Source organism: Scardinius erythrophthalmus (assembly GCF_964197995.2).
Source record: "Scardinius erythrophthalmus genome assembly, chromosome: 11".
In the NCBI taxonomy this organism is placed as follows: Eukaryota; Metazoa; Chordata; class Actinopteri; order Cypriniformes; family Leuciscidae; genus Scardinius; species Scardinius erythrophthalmus.
The window spans coordinates 37834548-37859063 of record NC_138231.1 but is presented as its reverse complement, the minus strand read 5'-3'; the positions used below and the strand labels follow the sequence as shown (position 1 = coordinate 37859063).

General features: G+C 37.5%; 1 protein-coding gene across 2 annotated transcripts in view; it reads right to left on the bottom strand.

Annotated features, from left to right (window-relative positions):
- Window positions 1–23951, bottom strand: part of prima1 (proline rich membrane anchor 1) — a 43285-nt gene extending 19334 nt beyond the window's left edge. The window contains exons 1-3 of one of the 2 annotated variants that reach the window (XM_081378566.1): window positions 23111–23951; window positions 22164–22314; window positions 849–981 (exon numbers count right to left, since the gene is read on the bottom strand). In XM_081378566.1, coding sequence (XP_081234692.1) covers window positions 849–981; window positions 22164–22314; window positions 23111–23203 — 377 coding nt within the window. In that variant the 5' untranslated portion in view covers window positions 23204–23951. The remainder of the gene's footprint in view (window positions 1–848; window positions 982–22163; window positions 22315–23110) is intronic. The other variant, XM_081378567.1, reaches the window with a different exon arrangement.
- Window positions 23952–24516: the final 565 nt, after the last annotated feature.

Sequence of the window (24516 nt, the reverse complement as noted above, 5' to 3'; positions counted from 1 at the left end):
AGAGTTGATGATTGGAACTGTTATACATATAGCCCAACAAGCTTATTGTCAGGTTTATGTTCTGTTATGTGGACCCTAATTTAGACATTCTGTTCGGTTTCCATTAGTTCCTGTTTCGCCGCTCTGTTTAGTTTCAGTGTCATTGGTTACTGATTATATCCTCGTTTGTTTCTATAGTTATAGGTCTAGTTTACTTTCTTTTGTACAACCCCTGTTTACATAGTCCTGTGTTTCAGATGTTCTTGGTCAGTTCTCGTTTATGCATTGTGTGGTTTGCGTTATTCTCCTGCGGGTTCATTCAGAGTGTTTGGATTATTAATAAAGCCTGTTTTGTTTTTGAATCTCATTCGTCCTCCTGCATGCTGATCACATTGTAACACTTATTGATATAGTAAACATTTTTATATATTTTTAAATGTTGATAATATCGCATATTGCAATATTGAGCAAATCAAAATCACAGCAAGGGAAATTCCTTCACCATGACAGAGGTGAATAAATCATTGTCATTGTTTTTCCTAATGTAGGAAGACGACAGCTTCAGGTCAGTTCAACTAAAACAACATTCACAATTCATGTTTCAGATAAGAAGATATCATCTTCTCAGCCTTGTTATCTTGTTACATTAAGGAAGCATGAAGCTGACACAGATAAAACGTTAATGGAATCTTCTTTGTTTACCTGTAGGCTTTAAAAACGTAATTGTCCACACTATGAAAGTCAATGTTTTATATTGACCCAATTATCACATTTGACTAATTTTTTTACATGTTTCTGAGAACAATGACAAGTAAAATCAACTAAATTAACACATTTGTCATAAAATATCTAAAACTATTGAGTCTTACCTCTTGATGGCCTTGTAGCAAATAATGACAGTCAGGAGGAGAAAGACCACAGATGCACAGCTTACTGTCCCCAGTACTAAGATCTCCATCTCTCTCCTCCAGGGTATAATGGGGGATACAGTGGAGGGAGCCACTAGAAGAGAGACAAAGTGTTAAAAAATAGGTCTGGGTTAAAAAAAATTGATTTCTCGATTATAATCAATTCTCATTTTGAAGAACCGATATTGATTCTTAAATCCCAAGAATATTTCAGTCTCTGCTGTTTTCAGCTGATGAATTAAAGATTTGTATCGTACCTCCCCTCCCATCCAATAAATCGCAATAAGCTTTGTGCTTTGTCAATTCTGATATGAAACAAAGGATCAGATTTTAAATTCATGGCATAACAGATCACGCCTCAGTTCAAGCAAATTATAAAATAAATAAACATGAATGAAAATCAGAAGATATGTTGAAAGACGTCAATAAAACAGCATGAAAACAATGTCACGTAAGTCATTCAAAACTCATTAGCCAGCTAGTAAAATGATCTAGAGCATTTTGCTAAATATTTGCACTACTTTGCATATTAATTGTACTTTTACTTAACCTGTTCTTCAATATTTATTTTTGAATAAATTCGTCATGATTTTATGACAGCACCATTTAAATATTTATTTTAAAAAAAGAAAAAGAAAAACAGAAACTAAGAAAATGTATTTTATAATGTTATTATAAAAACTCCCTTATGTGCAATTTAAATACAAGTAGCCAACAAATCAGTTAATTTTAACCTTTAATATTATAGTGATGTACCAACTAGGGTTCCCTGTTTACACCATTTAGTTAAAAGATTTTTTTTTCCTTGAGAAAATTTGCCATCTACTGAACCTGATTTACACCAATTAATCGATATTAGGGATGTAATGGTATGAAAATTTCATATCACGATTATAGTGACCAAAATTATCATGATTATCAATATCACCACGGTTTTGTTAAAATGAGATGAAAATGTTCAAAAAGAACTGATACGCACAATGAAAACATTTTAACAAGTTTTATATTTGGAAATCAACAAACAACAATTAAAATCAGCATCTCTATGCATCTCTTTTTTTAAGCATACCCATTAAATTATATGACCGTCGTCAATAGCAACGCATTATAACAGTGGACATCTCTTCTATCACCGCAGACGTGCTCTCTCGTTTCATTAAAATGCCATTATAAATGAGGTTAGTGGATAATTAAACAGCAAATGTTATTATAGTGAAAAAAGAAGAAAAAAAAACATTTAGTTTGGAACAAATAAAAGGTAAAATGTTCCACATTGCTCTTTGTATTGTTATAAAATACATTGATGAAAAACAAATGTATTTATATATAAATGAAAAGAAATGTATTTTAAATGTATAGCGCAGCTTTTTCAAGAGGCGACAACATTTGATAGATAGGACAGAACAAGAAAGACCATTAATAATATTAATATTTTATTGGGCAAAAGTATTATAGGCCTAATATGAAAGGCTTCAATAGAGTGCCAGAGCACATCCCGTGCACAGAATGATGCGCTTGAAGCAACATTGAGTCAGTTCGCATTGAAAAGTTCGGAAAACAAGGGGAAGAGAATAGATGTTAATGCTTAGTGCATCATATCTATTCAACAGTTTATCAAGTCTTTTCTTTCAACAGTTTTAAATTTTAGCAACTTAAATATCCATTTGTACCTCACATTAAGCTATTGAACGGCTTCAGAAGTCTTGGAATATAGTGCACGAAAACTTTATGGTGCTTTACAATATTTTTGATATCTTTAGTGGGGCTTAACAATAACAGCGAATAGTACGTACTATTCGCTGTTATTGTTAGACGTCACTGAGAAGCTGCAGCCGCGGCGGGGAAGATTTTTGGGTGATAAATCTCCCGAGCGCTGTCACTGCTTTCAGCCATGTCTTCTCGTACAAAAAAACAACAATGTTGCACTGTGGCTGCGTCAGACTGATGCTGCCTGGACAGGATTTACCTGATAACTTACCTTGTTTTCAAAATCGCGATAACCGAACACGGTTTTCGTGATAATTACATTTTGAACGATAATACTAATCGTCAGGACATTTTATCGTGGTTTATCGTGAAACCGGTAATCGTTCCATCCCTAATCGATATTGAATTAAATTGAATCTTATCGAATTGCAAGCTTGTGAATTAAAATTAAATTGAATTGTGAAATTTGTGTCAATGCCCAGCCCCATTTAAAATTTGCATTGGAAAGCTGTTGCTGTGAACGTACATCATGCTGTCAAGAGCTCTCCATGCAAGTCAAGCAAGCCATTATTAAGCTTCAAAAACAAAATAAATAAATAAATAAATAAATAAATAAATATCGCAATATATAGATATAGCAGGAACATTAAGAGTGGCCAAACCAACAGTTTGTGTGGTAGATGATTGCAGGATCCTTTCCATGGTTAAAAAAACCCCAAACAAAACGAACAAAAAAAACACCTTCACAACATCCAGACAAGTGAATAACACTCTCCAGGAGGTCGATGTGTTATTGTCAAAGTCTACAATCAAGAAAAGACTTCACAAGAGCAAATACAGAGGGTGCACCACAAGGTGCAAACCATTAATAAGCCTCAAGAATAGTAAAAAACACATCTAAAAAAAGCCAGACCAGTTCTGGAAAATAATTCTTTGGACTATGAAACTAAGATCAACCTGTGCCAGAATGACAGGTATGGAGTATGGAGAAGGGAAAAAAGTATGGAGAAGGCTTGGAACAGCTCATGACCCAAAGCATACAACATCATCCGTAAATACGGTGGAGGCATTGTGACACCATGGCAATTCCAATTGCACTGAGGCCACTGGTGTTTTTTGATGTTGTGACAGAAGAAAGAAGCAGCCGGATGAATCCTAAGTGTATAGGGGTATACTTTCTGCCCAGAGCCAAATGCAGCAAAGTTGATTCAAGAACGGTGCTTCACAGTACAGATGGACAATGACCCAAAACACGCTGCAAATGCAAAGGAGGAAACCAAGTCTTTGGTGATGTCCATGGGTTCCAGATTTCAGGCTTTGGATTAGGGATATGCACGATTAGTTGACTAGTCAACTAAATGGTACAGCTGCTACTAGTCAAAACTGAAAACAATAGGTGATTACACAGAAAAAAATACACAATATTTTATCGTTCAAATTACTTCCGGGTGCGTACCGTAGAAAAGAATTGAAGCCGAAGCCGGTGGCATGAGTGTTAATGAACGTCACTGCACACTGCACCAGTCTGGAGTCCCAGGAGCTCCGAAGGATAAGAGGAGGAGTAACGACAGTGGAAGACGAGAGAAGACAAGGCCTGGGACATTTAAATTAAGTTTTGTCTATGGGCGGCAGTCGGCTATGAAGCACACGCCATTTACTTTTGTTTTATTTATTTTAAAACTTCCGTTTACAGTTCACCGGTTCCCCATTCTCCCCTGCACCTTGAACTGTGTTACATTTATATTTAAAAGCATTTTAAATAGCACATAAAAATATAACACTTGGAAAAATAATACCTTAAGATGTAGGGCCTAATCATTTTACCTCAGATCCCTCCTTTTTTTTTGTGTCAGTCACAGAGGGCACAGAAATGACCGCTCAAAAGACAAACAAGGTGCGGGAGTATTTTGAATTAGAAATAAAACAGAAAAAATGTATGTAAGCTGTGCCATTTCAAACTGGTATAATTCAACTAGAGTCTTGCATAACCATATTCAGCACATGCACGTAGATGTGAAGGCCGAAGCAAGCAAATGCCCATCCCTTATTCACTTCAACTCAGAAAAAATAACTGAACTTCAGAATCTCAATCAGAATGAGCTTTATTCGCCAAGTGTGCTGCCTTTGGTGGCATATTATATTGATTCATAGATTAAATGTTTCAAATGGATCATATATACACACAAGTCTTTAGAGGGTAGGGCTGGGCGATATGGCCAAAAAATCATATCTCTATATTTTTTGGTTAAATGGCGATATACATCTCGGTACTTTCTACGTTTTTCTATTTGGATAAAGAAAATCTGTATTTATTTAAAAAAGAATTATTTCACATTCTGCCCAACAACAAATATTTTAGCAATATGTATATTTTAGTCAGAATTATTGCGCTACTATTCAATTGTGCTCCGTCTGTTTGGCTCGCATGCTTTAATTTTAGCGGAAATTCACTTGCAGAAGGTTCATCCTCTCCTGACAGTGAAATGGACATATTTGTTTGACTCTCTAACATTTACAGATGGAGAATATACCTGTGAAATGTAAGTTAAGCACTGAGGAAAGCACTTATAAATAAATCGATATATCGTACAAACTCGATATACCGCCCAGCCCTATTAGAGGGGTTCTTACTTTTAGACTTATTGGGTTATAAAACTTTTGTTTAAACAACTGTCAAGTAAGTCAATGTGCACAGCCCTACACAGCTATTTTCGATCATCCCACCCATCCCTGTAGAGAACAGTACTTTTACTATTATCACTCTCAAACTGGTCTCTCACACCAATACAGCTTGATGGCCCAATCACAAGGCTGCAGCATTCTGCTCTACTCCATTTATCATTCCATATCCGAGAGGCGCTTTATTTGGACCATTACGCAGCCGTTTCATCCAGAAACATATTAGTGCTTCAGGCTGCTCTACCTTCCCCACCACTTTAAAGTTCAGATGAGTTTTCTCTGGTTGAGAACTGATAGTGGCACCCTGCTTTACTGAGCAGTTTAAATGGTACTTATAAAAATCCACAGGAGAATGCTAATTAACAAGTTCATTGCCCTCATGAGCACACAGGGCTTCTGCCTCTTCTCTCGCACTCTTCCTTCCTCTACCTCTTCGTCTTTCACTTTCCACCACTGTATACCTCCCTCTCTGCCTCTCTTTGCCTTTCTGTCTAAATACTTTTGAGAATTAAGCCTCAGATTCAGATGTATTTGTTCTTAAACCAAGGTTTTTGAAAGTGTTTGGCATTGACAACCAAATTTACTAGTAAGTTCATACAATAGCTTTCAGTAGCTCAAATACTGTCTGTATGATAGCGACTGGAATGAAAACACCAATCTTTTTACCCCTTTTGCATTGGCATTATTACATTATGCTTACCAAGGCCCCATTTATTTGATCAAAAATACTGTAAAAACAATAATATTTAAAATATCTGTTTTACATCTTAATATAATTTAAAAATGTAATTTATTCCTGGTGGCAAAGCTGAATTTTCAGCAGCAAAAAGTTGTGCTAGTTAATGATTTTGGGGAATCTGTGACACATTTTTTTTTTCAGGATTCTTTGATGAATATAAACTTTGAAACCGGTTGAAACTTTTAAATGGTAGTGTAGGCTATATGTGAACTGATGCTATACAGTATTATAAATTTTAACCTGTTGCATCAAAACCAGCTTGTAACTACAAACTAGGACTGCCCCCTAATAGTCGACTAAACATTGACGAGAAGAGGCTTAGTTGACCAAAATTTTATTAGTCATTATTTATAGTCATTTTTAGTCGTTTAAATATAGTAATTACAGTATGTTGGCCAGGAAATCCAAAAATGTGTCTATCATCCATCGATCTCAAATATGGCTTATCATTTGAAACATGAAAGTAGTAGCCACTTTAAATGGCCGCTCACTCTAAAGTTAGCCTAGATAAATGTGTGCTATTAGAAGGCGTATATCCAAGTGTTTGTGCGGAGTGTGGAAGCTAAAGTATTAGCGCGCTTACCTCATGACGTGGATTCGTGGCGCAATCACTTGCATTTCTTCCTGATAACAGTGGAAACAATTTAAAATACTCTGTCATTTTTGGTCATACAGATAAGATAATTTTAAACTGTAAACTTTTATTTGTGTAAACTCACAATAACAACAAAACTTTTGTGCTTTTGTAAAATAAAGAAAACAAACAGGACACGTTTTCTGCTGTCTCGGTCTCCGTGAACTGGAGCGCGTCACAAAAACTTGAAATGTCTACTTTTAAACAAACCAATTCGAATTGAAAACATATACTCTCTGATTACGTAAAATTGTTAAATTGAACCTATAATATTACTGTAATCTACCAAATGAGAGGGTTCCCTGTATAGTTTACCGCATTAGGTAGGAGAGATTTTGTTTTCCTTAAGAAAACCAAACTATTGGTATACCTGGGGTAAATGTAACGTTTTGTGACATTGTTTGCAAGCTCTTTCTGCGGTTGAAACTGATTAATTGATTACATTAGAGATGATTCATTTCAGTAAGTTGTACTGTATCTTTCAACATACTTAATGATGTTCATTCATGTTTATTTTGTGATGTAATAGTAGAAAAGAGGAAGAGATGATAGGTTCATGTGCCGCTTGACATGGGGCGCTACAGCAATCTGTCACACTGCATTAAAGAGCGCCAAAACCACATGTATTGTTTAACCCCTTAAACCCTAAGCGTCCCGCCGGCGGGACGGCACCCCATGAAAAAAATTCATAATCAAATTACTAAGCAACCACTGAATGATATGATACAAAATAGGTATCATTTTAAAGCTTAGAATCTCAGCTTTTCAATGCACCTATACATTTTATTCAACTCCTAAAAGGTGCTGAGTTATTCCTTTAGAACGGATTATACCGCCGGAGGGCGCCCCCTAGCTATGGAAAAAAATAATTGTCATATTTTTCAAAACTACTGCATTGATCAACACAAAATAGGCATCATTTGAAAGCTTAGAGTCTAAACTTTACAATGAATGTAGCCATTATGATTATCTCCAAAGTAGTGCTGAGTTATTTGCTGATAAAATGATTTTTTTTTAATACATAATTTATGAGGAAGAGGAAATTATTATGTACTGCAATGTGTCAAAAACATCATACTGCTCAGATAGTCTTGTGTCATATGTCATTTGAAAGGTCTCAATGAGTAGAATACAACAAGCATAATTGTTTCAGGCTTTTACTAAACTTGAGCAAGGTTTTTGTAAAATAAGCCCCTCAAGAGACCCATGGGTAAACCATATATGGATGCTGAATTTTAGACACATTTCCGCTTGTAACTTCATGAAACATGCTCCGATTGTGGAAAATGACACATCATTATTTACAGCAGATGCTTACAATTAAAATGAGTCCAAATTCAACGTAATCCATCACTCAGAACTAAAGATATTCCTCATGGAGTTCTAATTCACAAAAAATACACAAACGCACGTAGCCAAGCGAGGTAGCTTAGACTTGGCCTTTTTACTCGTATCTTCATGAAACATACATCGATCATGAAAAATGACACATCGTTATTTACAGCAGGAGCTCATGATTAAGACGAGCCCAAACTCATCAGTCAGATCTAAAGATATTCTTCATGGCGTTCTAACACAGAAAATACGAAAGACGTACCTAACCAAATATATACTCATGAAGCACTCGCGTTTGGTCTTTACTTATAACTTCACGAAGCATGCACATATCGTAGAAAAATGCACATCATTATTTTCAGCAGACTCTCACGATTAAAAAGAGCCCAAACTCAGCATAATCCATCACTCATATCTAAAGTTATGCCTCGTGGAGTTGTAACACAAATGCGCACATAGATCTTTATTATAGATGTAGCACTTATGTCGCGTTCTAACTCATAACTCAATGAAGCATGCATCAATTGTGGAAAATGGCACATCATTATTTACAGCAGAATGTTACGATTAAAAAGAGCCCAAACACACCATAATCCATCACTCAGGTCTAAAGATATTCCTTATAGCGTTCTGACACAAAAAAATACCAGAGGCGCACCTATGAAGTAGCAATAGCAGTGATGCTATGTTGTTTTGATGTGACGTTTCAGCTCATAACTCAATGAAACATGCATAGATTGTGAAAAATCGAACATCTTTATTGACAACAGATTCTCACGATTACAAAGAGCCCACACACAACAGAATCCATTGCTTTGATCACGAGATATTCCTCACGAAGTAATGCATACTTGGCTAAAAAACAAGTCTCTCATCCTTCTGGGGAGCAAAGTGTTTTCCAATTTTCCCGGAACCGTCCGCGCTCGTTTTCAAACGTGGAATAACACAAAATATGTATCATTTTAAAGCTTAGAATCTCAGCTTTTTAAAGAATCTAACCACTTCGATCAACTCTGAACGAGTGCTGACTAGTCTCTCTAAACCGGAGTGTACCGCCCGTGTGCGCCACCCATGGCGCCCCCTAGCTGCGAAAATATTCATTATCATATTTTTCAAAAATATTGCCTTGATTCAAACAAAATTGGTGTCATTTGAAACCTTAGAGTCTGAACTTTACAGTGAATGTAGCCTATTTGAAAAACTCCAAAGTATTGCTGAGTTATTTGCTGATAAAGATATAAAAAAAAATTAATAATCTATAAAATACTTTTTTGTACTATGTACTGCAATGTGTCAAAAACATCATACATCTCACGAAACATTCAAAAATCGTTGAAAATGGCACTTCATTTTTTACAGCATATTCATACAATTAAAATGAGCCCAAAATTAACTTTATCTATTGCTTTTATGACAAGATATTCTTCATGGTGAAACACTATAAAAAATGCCCATGAGGGGGCGTCAAGGTCTCAACAAAAATGCTATCTTGGTTCCAAAGGCTGTAACGTTTGATTACTTTATCCAATCACCACAAAATTTTATCCAGATGCAGCTCATATGTAGAGGGACTTCCCCAAAAAAGAATTTTCCTCCTACCTTATTTCCTTCCTGAGTTATTCCATGTCAAATAAGAAAGATATGCATTATCATTATAAAAATTATATTTATTTTTTGTCTTTTATCAGCAGTTTCTCGGCAGAAGAATGTCTAAATGTAATTTAATTTATATTTTCAAAAAATGTGAAAAGTGTTCTTTCAAACGATACCTACCTTTGGACTCTCCTTGCTATAGTTTTGAAGTTATGAGTCTTTAGTTTTGTGTATGTCACTCAGAAAACTCTTTTTTTTTATTGCTTTCCAAATGTGTGAGGACTAAACAAAAAGGCTACCTTTGTTCCAAATGCTGTATCTTTTGAGTACTTTATGCGATCACCACAAAATTTGATTCAGATGCAGCTCACATTTAGGGGTACTTCCCCAAAAAAGAAAATTTGTGCTACCATATTTCCTCCCCGAGTTATTGCATGTCAAACAAGAGAGATATGCAAAATCATAAAAAAATTATGTTTTTTTTTTTGTATTTATCAGCAGTTTCTCGGCAGGAGAATATCCAAATGTAATGTAATTTATATTTTCTAAAAATTTAAAAAGAGTTCTATCAAACGATACCTACCTTTTGACTCTCCTTGTTATAGTTTTGAAGTTATGAGTCTTTACTTTTTTGTGTGTCACTCAGACAAAAAAACTCCAAAAATGGCTCAGGGTTTAAGGGGTTAAATTTGGGTAAAACTGACAATTTAAAAGCTGAGACTTTGTTTTATATCAAAAGTAACCTGCTCAGTCTTATCTGTCAACGAGTTGTCTGTTCTCTTTGCTCTACGATGCATCTTGCACTGCGTGAGAAAATGGGACATGTGGCGTGAGAACAGTGAGTGAGTTTGGAACAAAGAGTGAGAGTTGGTGGCCCTGCATATGACAGCGTTTTTTTGTAGTTATGTTAAACTTTCCCACATTTTACGGGTTAGACTTCGTTTTCACTACGAAGCACCGCGCCGCCTTCTATTGGATTGGATCCGGGAGGGCAGCATTACAGTTTTGCGCAACAGAGCCCCACTGGTCAATCCGTGTCAATGGCCCTTCAAATAGGTCATATCAAAAGTCAATGTTGTTGATAATGTTGACTAATCATTTCAGTTAGTATCGGTGCAGATTCAGATTAATTTATTTAGTGCCATGTCAGCATTCAAAGCTATTTTCATGGCAAAAATTTAATTACAAAAATACAAATATCATAAACAATAAAAACCAAACTAACAAAAACAGCAAGTCATATTATACAAGATTTTTTAAATGAACATGATAAAAAATCCAAAACCATTTCAGGCATAGCCTAATCTTAATAATTAAGTCCTTAAGTGAGGTAACTTCATAAAGAGCATTCTACTTGTATAAAGTCCAGGACAATCTAATAAAATATGTTTAACAGATAGGGGAATCTTACAAACATGCATAAAGTTGGATCTTCACCTTTAGACAAAAAAGCATACGACATCTGGTGTAGACCACTTGATCAAGTCTAATTTTAAGAGTGATAAAAAGTCTGTTTGTAATTTCCGGATGAGTTTCATATAGCTTATTATTCTAGCACATATTCCACTCTTCTTGCCAATTATTTAATATGTATCGATTAATAATCGGTCTGATATCTGAGGGAAGAATTCGACATTCATTAACTTCCTGATTAAGAAGTAGCGGTGCATCTCTAGTTTAGAGTTCTTACCAGCTGAGCACAGTCTTTAGCACAGGAATCAGCATTATTTCAATGGAAAAGAGCACTGGTACACTGTGACACTGTTACACAGGAGAAATACTAGAAACATCGCTTTGTTATTCCTCATTCTCTCAAACCTCCCATTAAATAAAAGGCTGTGAGGTATTAGCCAGCAGCTTTGGAGTATAAATCACTGAATAATTCTCCCTTGGGTCGAGACCAATGCATCAGCAACTTCAGATTGGCTTCTCTCTTGCGGTTTATCATCCTGATCGATGACCCCAAGCGGACAGAAAAATGCAAACATATAACTGTGAAAATAACAGAGCAGAAAGTAACACTTATATTGATCACCAAGTCAGATTCTTTACTGATGAACCACGACACAGCCGGAAATCAAAATACATTATAAAGAAGGCAGAAAGAAAGGCCTCAGTGACCTCATTTAAATATCAAAGTGGATTCCTTAAAACTCATCTTTGATCACCAAAATTACATTTTTAAATGCTTTTTCCAGTGAAAAAAAATTATTCATGCCTTAAAATAGCTTGGATGTAACTCTACACCCTTGCTACATTTAGTATACGCAGATCTATGAATATGAAAATTTGCCCCACCACCTCCACTCACTCACACCGGCTCAGAGATTCACTTGGCCAACTTACTGAGGTAAACACTGCACAATGGTGTTGGTCTTTTACAACGTCGGACACATAACGGCAATTAATATGATTAGCCTTTTGCTTGACTATGTTATCAAACAGCTAATAATGTGTTGCTAATGTTACACAAACCATGTTCCTATTCCATATCTCAAGAGTCAGGCAGCTGCGTTCCAACAATCATCAGAAACCCTTTGAACAACTCAGAACGTCAGTGGAGAAAGGCATATAGTTGATTATAACATCATAATATACATCATACACCCGCTATATTGCTAAAACTAAAATTTTTCATATTAACAGAAAAATATATCAGGATAACCTGGCTTCTCTTGAGACTCCACTGCTTCTCAGCATAATGATGACATGCTAAAGCCCGCCGGCACGTTGACATGATGGTTCCAAGGTAGTTTGTGATGTCAGAAACACCAGCGATTTCAAACCGTTTTTGAGACTGTCTGTAGTTCATTGCAGTTTTAAAGAGAAAATACTCAGCAATGGTGTTGACTTATGAATTTGCACATGGTTTGTCTTAAAGCATATTAAAAACACCACATAGACATATAAACAACTTTAAAAACTTGATTTTCACCACAGGGGGACCTTAAAACATCTACATAAGAATGTATACTGGTTGATTACACAACTTTAATGCCAATACATTAAGACTCCAAAGATCAAGCACATTTTCCAGCAGTGATTTTATTTCCTCTTATTTCAATGAAAGATGTCTGCTTTTAGGCCCTCAGTGTCTTTCTGCACATGCTCTCATAAACTTACAGCAAAGAGTGAAATTACTAATATTCGGTAATGAGTGGCTGCCTGGAAGACAAGGCCTGTCTTCCGAAGACTCCTTAATCTCAAATGGCCCAACACACACTATGTTCTTACCGAGAAAAGATGGCTGCCCGAAAGATATGACCTCCAGTGGAAATGACTGTCTAGCTTGGATGAACTCAGTAATTGGATCCTTGTGCATTTGTAGGGAATGTAGTGGACACGCATGGGAAAAGGGACACTGTGATCCAATAGGAGCCTTTTAGACTCTTAAACAGATCACCCAAAAATGAATATTCTGTCATCATTTACTCGCCCTCATGTCAAACCAAAAGATCCAAATATCTCTGTGTTCATACAATGAAAGTCAATTCAGTTCCATTATATGGACAAAAGGAAAAATATTCCTCAAAATATCTTCTTTTTATAGTAAACCATACTGGTTTGGTTCAACATGAGGATAAGTTTTCATTTTTGGGTGAACTACCCCTTTAAACTTCGATAAAATGCCAGCAAATGCATCATTGTCTATAAAATTAGATTGCATGTTCAATTGACATCCGTTTCCATGTACTTCACACTGCATAAAATGTAATATTTACTAATATGTGTAAACATGCACTACCGTTTAAAAGTCTGAGGTAGGTAGACATTTTTTTTATGTTTTGGAAATAAGTTTCTTATTCTGCATTTATTTGATCAATCCATGTTTCAACAGCTACACTAAAGCTTAAAGTTAATGCCTTATAAGCAAAACCACCAATGAAAATTTTTTTGTAATTCAATGTTAAAGCATGTGAAATTTTGATGCAACGTGCACACTGTGAATAGTAGCATCTCCTGTCGATGATAAAGGAGCAGCAGACATATCAGAGGGTTGGTCTTATGAAGACAGAGAGAACCAGGCCTATTAGATTAGGCTATTTTTGTACCTGCTCTCCTGTTTAATGGAGTTACATGGCTCTGGATTGCCTGGGCAAAACTGATTTTAAAATAAGAGGACTGACAGGCTTCCAGATATAAAAACAAACAATAACTCCATCTGAGTTGAGCTCTGCACATTTTTCTGTTAGACTGCCAAACAAGGAGCAGTGTCAGGGACTTTTAAGTAATTTACAAGAATTTTCAACTCCAGACGAATTCTTAACGCTCAGTTAGAGTATGGGCTCACATTTTTTTACTCTCACTCTCTCTTTGGTTGCTGTACCATCTGCTTGTACTTGAATGGTCTCAGATATTCCACAAGCAAGAAGTGGATATCACTAGCTTTGATTTGGCGTATATTCAGATGCCGAGACCTTTGTTCTGCAGAACTAGAGCCCCCAGTGTGCCCACGTTTATCCTCTGTCACCCGAGCCACAGACCTCTTGCATTTGATCACAAGCGCAGGTAGAGAGGGCCTCTGCTCTACTTGTACAATGGGAAAGTCTGCAGGCGGAGGGAAGGAGCAATCGTGGGCCTCCATCCCTGTGGGTGGCTCATCCACACTCATGACAAAGTGCATCCGAGCAAAGGTCAGTGCAGAGCCTGCAGGCAACTGCTGCTTCCCCCATCCTACCTAGTTAGTCATCAACGGGAAAACATCACTCCATCATCCAATGACGATGAGTGGAGAAATGAAAAAATAAAAAAGATGTACAAAGATGATTCAAAAGCTGTGGGGGTGTGGAAAGCTAGATGAGACGGTGAGGGTGATCGATGAAGGCGACACTCCAAAGTCTTTGGCACACATCCTAAAGCACTCTTTAATTAAAGCTAGGAGCCTGGTGCAAGGCCAGACCGGCGAGCACGTCCCGTCCGTTCATTTGAGGGGATGTGATTGAGCCAGACCGTGACTCCTGACATTCCACCACAACTCCTGACATTTTCAGTGGCATTGGGCTAGATGTGCAAGAGGAAGAACAAGAGCGAAAAAGAGATATTGCGTGACTTTAATGTTTCCTGTTCATGTATTTACACGTGTACATACTAGAATTTTACAGGTTGTTTTTTTTAAATATTTTCAAAACAATGAAAATAATGTTTCTCACAGTAACTTAATTATTGTCAAGTTTTGAGTTAAATATTATTTTACATAATTTGCTTGCTAAATGTTTCAAACATCTCAGACTACAGTACTGAAATCTAATCCCACCCAGATAGAAATGTCTGTGACTGGATTTTTTTTCTAATTTATTTTGACCTCTGGTGAATACCGTAAGCTAATTTTCTCGTTGTGCTGCCTGGTGCATTTTCATTATTGATTTAGACCTTTTGCCAAGTTTCTGAGTGAAATAACAGTTGGTCGTTCAACTGCCTGCTGGCATCCTTTCCAACATAAAAAGCTAATTAAATCAATAAGGAAAGCCCGATCCCGGAAACAGCTCAGAATAGCCACTTTAGTAGAAGGTAACGATTCTCGTCTAAATTGAGTCCTTCTCTTAATTATATACTAACATTATAAATAAATGTAACACCCACATCCAAACAACAGACCAATCAGCCTTATGGTAGTAGCTACAGAGATCCCACTCCCAACTGAAGACATCAGACATCCTCTTTTTATAATTTTAACATAATTAAAAAAATTAGTGATTATGGCTGCAACATGCTTCTAGTTCTCTAACAAATTTTATTTATTTATTATTTTAGGTTTGATTATTGATATTCTTTTGGGAATTCTTTTTTGAATGCCTGTGGGTGTCCACAGTTTGCAGTGTGTGTGTGTGTGTGTGTGTGTGTGTGTGTGTGTGTGTGTGTGTGTGTGTGTGTGTGTGTGTGTGTGTGTGTGTGTGTGTGTGTGTGTGTGTGTGTGCACAAGGGCTGGGCGATTTTTCAGACTTTTTCTATTAATAAGGATTTAAAATGTCATGAAATCGAAATCATGAATCGGATAAACTATCTGGGGATAGATTCCATTTCTTTTATTGTGGTGTACATCCAAGTGAAACGACTTATCGGAAAAAAAAAGTTGAGCGAGGACTTCTATCCATCGGGTGTTGATTGGATTTTGGGAACATAGAGGCAGATCTGAATGCAAGCTTAAGGTCGATAGTAAGAAAGGGTGGAGATTAAGCAGACTAAATGATTCACACAGGTGGCAAAACAACTCAGCCAAGACATGACACAATGTACAAAGTTCACAACATTAAATCTTGATTCTAAAAAGGGGAGCAATTCGTTTTATCTGCAAAGATATGTGCCTATCCCAGATAGCACTGTTGAAAGCAACGGTTTTAAAATCCAATTATGTTTCTCCTAGGGCTTTACCTGCTCTACACTATAAGGATCTGCACACCTATATCATAAATTGTATTGTATCGTGAAGTATAGTTGGCAACACGCAGCCCTAAATATGACACTTAAAATTGATTCTTCATTGCAGAAAAAAATCTGAAAGTTGATGAAACACCTTACTATGATTTATACTACATTCTCAAATAGCATTTTTAAGTACAGGTAAAGGCACACTACAAATAAAACACTCAAACTAAATGCAAACTGCTGCATCATGAGAATCGTGATTAGCTTCTCTACTATGTAATTAACCTAAACTGGAAAGCATTCATCAGCAGTACATAAAAAAGCTTTATGGCCTCGAAGCTAAGACTATTCGAGGGTCTTGAACTTATTTGCAGCTTAGCATTCCATCTTGTGCATACAACAACTGCATGGCTTTCAGCCAATGATTGTCAATCTACTAATGCTCCTCAAATTACCAATGTCCAATGTAACATTAGCAGATAAGCTTGACAACACATTGGACAGAAGGGAAGGTGAATGTACGAGTATGTGAGTAGAGGTGAATGGCTCCTTAATCATCAGATACTCTACTCTATGCCAGGTGAATTTCTCAATTTTACAGTCAGAGAAAAAAATCAGTAGGAGTAACACCCCTCATCCTCCTGCACTATGGTTCAGTACTCATACAGCGGACAAGATCTTGTGTCTATGAAGAAAGGTAGCTTTGAAATTTCCTCTGTTAGAAAAGATTTATGAACAACCCTAGAATGAAACATCTGAAACCCAAAATTGAAATTAAATCAAAAAGTGTAAAATAAGCCTGGCTTACCAGCATCTGCATTGCAGTCCACACTTTGACATAGTAAAACATATACAATAAGTGGCTTTATTTGAAAGTATACTGGTCAAAAACAGAAGGTTAATCTATGAACTAAGAACAGCAACAGGAATCAGAGCTAGCCAAAATGTAGTGATGTAAAATGAAGGCAACATACATGACCATTTCTACATCTTGGAAAACACTGTAAATACACACACACACACACACACACACATACTCTTTCAGCTGCAAGTACTACACATTCACTGAGAAATAAAAATGGCACTAAAATAGTTTACTGAGAGTGAAGGGGTCCTATTATGCCCTTTTACAAAGTCTTGATTTTGTTTTTGGGGTGTACTAGAATATGTTTTCATGATTAATTGTGGTGTTAAAAACACAGTAAACCATCTTACAAAAGCGATAGCTTACAAAAGCAACAGAAAACACTCCATAAAATCTGCAGTGCACAGATAAACGTTGGGGTAATAAATGTTCCTGAACAGTGTTTAAAAAAATATTTTAACCACTCTAAGGGCCCTATCATAAACTCGGCACAATGCAGTGTGTTGTAAAGTGTTTTTTTGCTAGTTTCAGTCTGACGCAGTTATCATTTTCACGTCCTGCGCCACGTTGTTTAAATGGCAAAATGCATTTGCGCCCATGGGCGTGCTGGTCTGAGAACGCGGTGTGTTCAGGCGCATTGTTGGCGCGTTGCTGTTTTGAGGCAACTGAAATAGACTGCGCCATTGACCAACAAAATCCTGGTCTAAAATCAATGGCGCATTTTTGTTTGTTATTTAAAGGGCGCATTTGTAATATGTGCCTATAGGCGGGTCCACAACGCGCGTACACTCCACTTATTACACACAGGGACACGCAGCAGCACACAAACTAGCCAAATATTAAAAATAAAAGGATTACAATGTAAAAGATTAATATTGTGTCCATAAAGATATGGTGGAACCTGGCTTGTCCCGTAGATTGTTCGGCTTGTTCCTCTCGCACAAGCAGGTCTGTTTCCTCTCTGGAGAAGCGTTCAGTCTTTCCGCTTGCAAACTCCACCATGTAAATAGCGAATCTGCCATGGCGCGAGTGCAACTGGCTTTTAAAGGGAATGGGAAATGAGACTCTGATTGTTTTTTTGCACAAAACACACCCATAACTCATTTAGAAAATAGGGACAACCATGTGCCGGTTAGGCCGACCATTTTTCCTGTCATTAAACTAGCATAAGTGGATTTGGACACGCCCTAAGTGCACTTGTGCCATGCGCTTTAGACCATGTGCTTAGATCGTTAAAATAGGGTCCTAAGTTTATCAGCCTTAGAAAGTAAAAACAGGGCCCTAAGTTCGTTAGCCTTAGAAAGGACAAAAAAACAAAGGACAAACAAAAAGTTTTGGAAACATTGTGGAAAAAAATAGTGTCTTCTCTAATGCAGCTCAACCAGACCTAACAGCCTTTTTTTGAGTATTCCGTGGGGGCAGATTATTTAAATTAGGAATATTGTGACTTCATAAGAGCCGGAAAATGTTGTAGTCCAAACAAGTCATAGTTTTTGAAAAGGGGATTCTGTTAATAAAATATCTCCCTTTTGACTGGACTTTGAGCTTTGCAACCTTGCAGATATTTTTTATACAAACTAACTTAAGTTGAAAAAGTCGAAAAGCATAATAAGGCCCATTTAAGTATGCCAATCTTTAACTGTACACCTATTCTTTTACATTGCTATGTATTGTAGCACTTCACAGAAGCAGAGCCACTGACTGCCTTCTCACCGTGTAGAACAATTTTACATTTCTGACACAGCAATTTTCCCTATAGCAAGCTATCCTACTTCCACACATTTGAATAATTCAGAATTGTGATACGCGGGAGAATTTTCTGCAATCCGTCATGCTGTACAAGCAAAAACATTGCCTGGTTATCTCAGAAATGTGCTGTCACCTGCCATGATTTCACCTGATGAGAAGATATAGACAGATGAATTTGTTTCGCTTTATTTGTGTTTTGTGTCACAATGTGTTTTTGATTTGGCTACACTTAATTAATTCCAAAGATACTGAAACGCTTAACTAATGTTGACATGCTTTGAATTAGCATAAACAGGCAGATACACTTGCAAGACAAAACAGCCCTCCGGACAGGGAGACATAGGCTTTGCTTTTTCTCTCCCTTACTTTGATTGTCAGGAGGGGGAGTCAAGCCGACAGGCCCGGAGGGAGAGCGGCTGACAAGAGCAAAGAAGTACTTGCCATTTCAAAGCTCTCTGTGTTATCCTGTTGTTTTTAGGCAGCAACTTTTTGTAAGAAATTAATAAATAAACAAAAAAACACAAAATCTAAAATCACTTGTTTTAAATGCTATAAGTGAATTTAGACATCACAACATTGTAATGTACAATTTGAGATTTGCTAAAGATTAACATTTAAAAGTGTTATTATTATATTATTAAAAGTTTTTTAAGATTAACCTTAAGTTAGTGCATGTTAGATGATGGAAAAGGTCAAAAAGAGGAAATACTACTTCCTTTTTTGCGACCACTACTGCTACTACAAACCACATCTTGATTGGCACAAAGGTTAGCAGCACCATAAAAATAATATCAAATTCTTCACAGCTTAAGGTAAAAGCCTGTGAAGACGGGTTCTTCGGGCTTTTAGGCTACTATAATTTGTCACAACGACAATCCTAGTGTCTCTGAGCACCTCTGTAAGGTTAGCTGAGTTTGCCATGCGTTTCTGACTGCCACACATGCCCTTTTTTGGGCTTAAAAGAGTGTGTTCTTTTCCAAGAGCCCAGAAGCAATTCCATCTAATCTACTTCCCCTCATCTACATCCTCAGCAGTTCTGTTAAAAATAGATTCAGACTAATCTTGAGATAAAAATGTGTACAATTTGGCAATATTCTGGGTTCAATTAGTACTATGTGTCTGCTCCAAAAGGATTATTATGAAGACAATACAATATAGAGCAATACAGCGTTGCATTATCCATTGTGGACAATTATTGGACTAACTGGTTAAGACGGTGTGTGATAAATGGCGAGTTAAAGAAACCATCTTGCTATTTTATTGCCACCAATATTCATTCAAAGTCAAATTGACATTTAATCCTACTATTAGGTTTAGGGCGGTAACACTTCTTATTGCAATCGGGCCCTCTGAAGCTGCCTTTCCTTTTGCACAAATATAATACATTGCTCAGTTTAAACCTTTTATCACTGCTTCAATAACGACAGGTGTGGGAGTCCTCATTAAATGCAACTTCCTCATGAATAATTTTAATAAGCTAATGTTAAAGTCATTTCGCCCCTAAAGGCAAAGCCTGTCACCAGCCTTCAACTGGTTACTTATCAAAACCGCCTTTTACAGTTAAATCCTCAGCCCTTGCACGGTTGTTAATAGCTATGTTGCATTTGCCCTCAAACATTTCATGTCACAGACTGAAAACATAAAAGTCTTTCAGGCTGCTCATGGTAAACATTGATTTTGTTCCCTTCAGATCTGAAGATGTATCAAGCATGTATGCATGAGGCAGGTATCGATGCAAGGCACATACTAATTTATTTTTCAGAAATTCTTATGAAAATTCTCTTTCCCAAAGAGCTTGCCGTTGTTGTGAGTACATTACTCAGGCTTAAACAAGAAGGCTAAAACTCTAGAGGCAGATTGATTTCACAACCCTTTCAATGCTAAGGCCTCATTGATCTGGCTTTCCTGAGCGCCTGACAGGGAACCCTGATGACAAATCTAAAATTTCCTCCCCCTGTAATAAAGCGGATTGAGCTTTGTGTCAATTGCGACCAGCAACGTACTTTCCGGCCATGTCCATTTCTCAAAACGGGAAATGTCAGGAAATGAAAATTGTTTCAGCAAGAAGAGCAATCTATTAAACTGCTTATAAGCTACCTTCAAAAGGAAGGCGAAAAAATATGATTAAATGAACTCGCCCGTCTTTCTGGCAAAGCGTGCAGCCACAGCCAATTCATTCATTTTGGGGATTGAACTCGCTGCAGATTCTGACAACATGACAACTGAGATAAAAATCACACTTGTTAGAGGAAATCCTAGATTGCAAGATTTATTTGAAAGACACAGAAAGCTACCTTTCAGAGGTGATGCAGAGAAATGTGTTTGAGCTTACAAACTGTGTTCTAGGGCTGCCCCTGGCCAAAGACTAGTAGTCATTAATTCAAGCCATTGGTCGACTAATCGCATGTTTACATTAATTAAATAACTTAAACATATGCTGAGAGGTTGGGATACTAAACCATGAGCCTTTAATAGGCTATATATAGGCGTAATATAATAGCCTATTCTGCGCTCAAGCACACGCATAAAGGTTGCCGCAAAGCACGGCCAAAAGTAATGACTATGAATGTGTCTGAAAAAAAAATAGCAAGGAGACATTTGAATTATTTATTAATAAACTAGTGTTTTCTTAGTCAGTGTCGACTGCAAAGATAAAGTTGACAATGCTGACTCACCAACTCCGCAATATAATGGACACTCAGTATAGAGGAAATGCAACTTTCATACAGATTCCATAACCAGAGAGTATATGTTTTTGATTCGAATTGGTTCGTTTAAAAGTAGACATTTCAAGCTTTCTATAGATATCAAGTGTATTTTCATGTGTGTGAGGCAAGTACCCTATACGCTGAATTGCGGTTCCTTTTTGTGACGAGCTCCAGTTGACGGAGACTGAGACGTCAGAAAGCGCATCTTGTTTGTTTTCTTTATTTTAAAAAAGCACAAAGTTTTGTTGTTGATGAGAGTTTACACAAATAAAAGTACACAAATGATTGCACGGCGCCTCCATGTCATGCAAGCACGCTAATACTTCAGCTTCAACACTCCCCCCAAACACTTGGATATGCGTCAAATAATAGCGCACATTTACCTAGGTTAACTAGGACCCTATTAAATCCATTTATCTAGGCAAAATTTTACAGGCAAAAAATATCTATTGTCCGTTGTCTATAGCATAGCGATGTATGAAGTCACTTTCAAACCAAGCAGCTTTCTATTTGTCATGCAGCAAAATCTCATGACCAACTTGAACATGAATGTTCACAAAATTCCCTCTCCCGCTGGATTTCACCAGTGAAATTTCACCAGGCAAAGGTAAATGTGACTGCACCTTTAGTAAATTAAGCCACGTTAAGCGTTTAAGAACTTTGCGCTGTTTTTAGTGATTGAAATACTGCGGCAGGTACTGTATGTGGACAAAACTTGCAGTTTGTTCACATATCTTTATTTTCCTTCTTTAGAGAGGTTATCTAAATATTCATGGCTTGAAACATATGTAGAATTAACCGGCCTGAGCAGCAGTTCTATGGATGTTTAGCCCTCCAGGTCTCACGTGACTGAAAACTATGAATCAGGACTGCAGAGACATAATTACAGGGCAGAGCTACTCACCAGTTGGTGCCAGGAGCCTTGGGGGTGGTGGAGGAGGGGGTGGAGGCGGTAACGGTGGGTAGGGCCTACACTGGCATGGCAACTGGCAGCTTCCTTCCAGCAGTGCCACTGTGGTTCGAGAGCATGACTTCTGGAGCTCCCCTCTTGCAAACTAGGGTGAAGAAAACAGCACAAATTAGATTAGTGTTTTTGTCACTTTCCTCACCATGCCATGTATAGTGCAGCAAAAACTTGCATAGTAAAAAGAGATTTTTCGCAATAGTACTTAGAATTTACAATGAAGAGAACACCACAAGCACTCTCTTTTTTCTCTCGGCACGCTGGCGTATGGGAGCTCCCTCCCACTAAAGTGGAGAATGAAGGGTGTGTGGAGGCTGAGGTCTCTCAAAGAGAGCACCCACCCACACCGCAGAGCCTCGGACCCCCAGAGGAGTGGGAGTATTGAGGGGTGAACCCTGACACTGCCTCCCCCTAATAGGCCATCCTGGAAACACTTTTGCTAGTCTTGTGAGCACTGTTGTCACAGGGGACAGTAGTAAAGGACCAAAAGCCAAGTCTCCAGAAAACAGTTCAATTTCAATGGCTTTAACCAGTGCTGGAACTGAGAGGAGAGTAGAATAAAAAGTATTCTAGTAGTAAACACAACTATTAGATGAGTAAAATCAAAATATTACAAGAGCATTCAAGTGAAATCTTCAAACACTATTCCCCAAACCTTAGCATACTGTCGTAGGCTAATGACTTTAACTAGGCTATATAATATAAATGTAATATATATATATATTTAAATGTAAATTTATAATAGCTATATACATATACTCATAAATCTGATCAATCTCAGCGCAGTAACGTAAGATAATCCAAAACTGTGACCGTTATGCACGTGCATTTTCGCGACGGTTCACTATGAATTATCATCAACGATTGAACTGCTAATTCCAACTTACCTGCAATAACGGAAGAAATACTGAGAGAAAACAGTGACTGGACAAAAGCGGCAAAAAACCCAAACTAAGCGGCAATGAATTTCGGATAAACATTCCTCTTCTGTCTCTTCACAGTCCACCTGGTGAGGACGCGAGTCTGAGGCGCATAAAAGTCATTTATTATCCGCTTCTCAAGGCTTACCAACGATATTTTCCCCGAGTTTGAGCAGATATGGTGTCTGAAACATGCTCGTCCAATTAGAGCGACAATAATTGGTGACATGGAAGGGTTTGAAGCGACATAGGAAGGACGCTAGCGCTGTTTCTGAGGAAAGTTGTTGATCCTCCGCGCGCTGCCGTGGCGCGTGCCGTATCCACACAAGAGTTGCGAAGCAAAGTTCTCTCCGCGCGCGATTCTATGTGAGTCGAGCGTTGAATCAGGATTCATTTCTTGCCAGGCATGATGAAATGATGTCAGTACACGGCACAGAAGTTAAGGACACTCAAAACAGCACGGAGAACACACGTTGACTCGGTGAATCGCGCGGACGCCGGTGCTCAAATAGGTCCCTAGACTGTGGATTCACCTCTTCATTACTTCTATAGCACCAGCTGACGTGAAGGCGTCCAGTGAGAGACGCGCGCCAAGATAACGCACTATTGTTAATGTGATAGCCATTTACATTAGCGACGAAATCACACGTTTTCTATCGCTTCTGGATTGAGCGAAAGAGATTTATTTAACGAGGACCCTAAGGGTTACGTTTGGTTAGGTCACGGCGTTAGACAGTGAGCATGTATTCGGGGCGAGTTGAATGTACTCTCTGCAGAGTAGACAGACACAGAGCACATGAGGCAGTAAGGGAGAAAGCCGAGGGGGAGGGGGGCAGTTTGCCATCCAAAGCTTTTGTTTAGGTGGCAGAATTTTAATTTTAGCTTGGCTTGCGTGGTAAATTAAATGACGTAGCTAGTGTGTGTGTGTGTGTGTGTGTGTGTGTGTGTGTCCATACTATGTATTAGGCTACCATCCAAATGGGATTTGATTAACAGCAGAAACAAAGTTCTAATTAAAAGACTTCAATAAATTAAAAATGACATGAAAGCCAAAATAAATAAATCGTAAATGGCAGTAAAAGTGGCAAAGTATTGGAGCAAAGTAGTAAAGTCACGAACAGGAGGTGCAGGTTTTAGTAGTCTAAATAAACACTTCTAGTTCAATTAGGCTTGTGTCTGAATCATGATTTTTGGTTGATGGAACAAACGCATTGGTCCTTTCTAATTAGGCTACTGTATGATACAATCTAATTTACATAATGCATTGGTGCTAAAACTAGTTAGACCAGTGCAAAACATGTGTGCTTTGTGATATTACATAAGTTTATATCTTTGGGTTATTTGGTCATGGAGGCAACACAGCATACTATTTG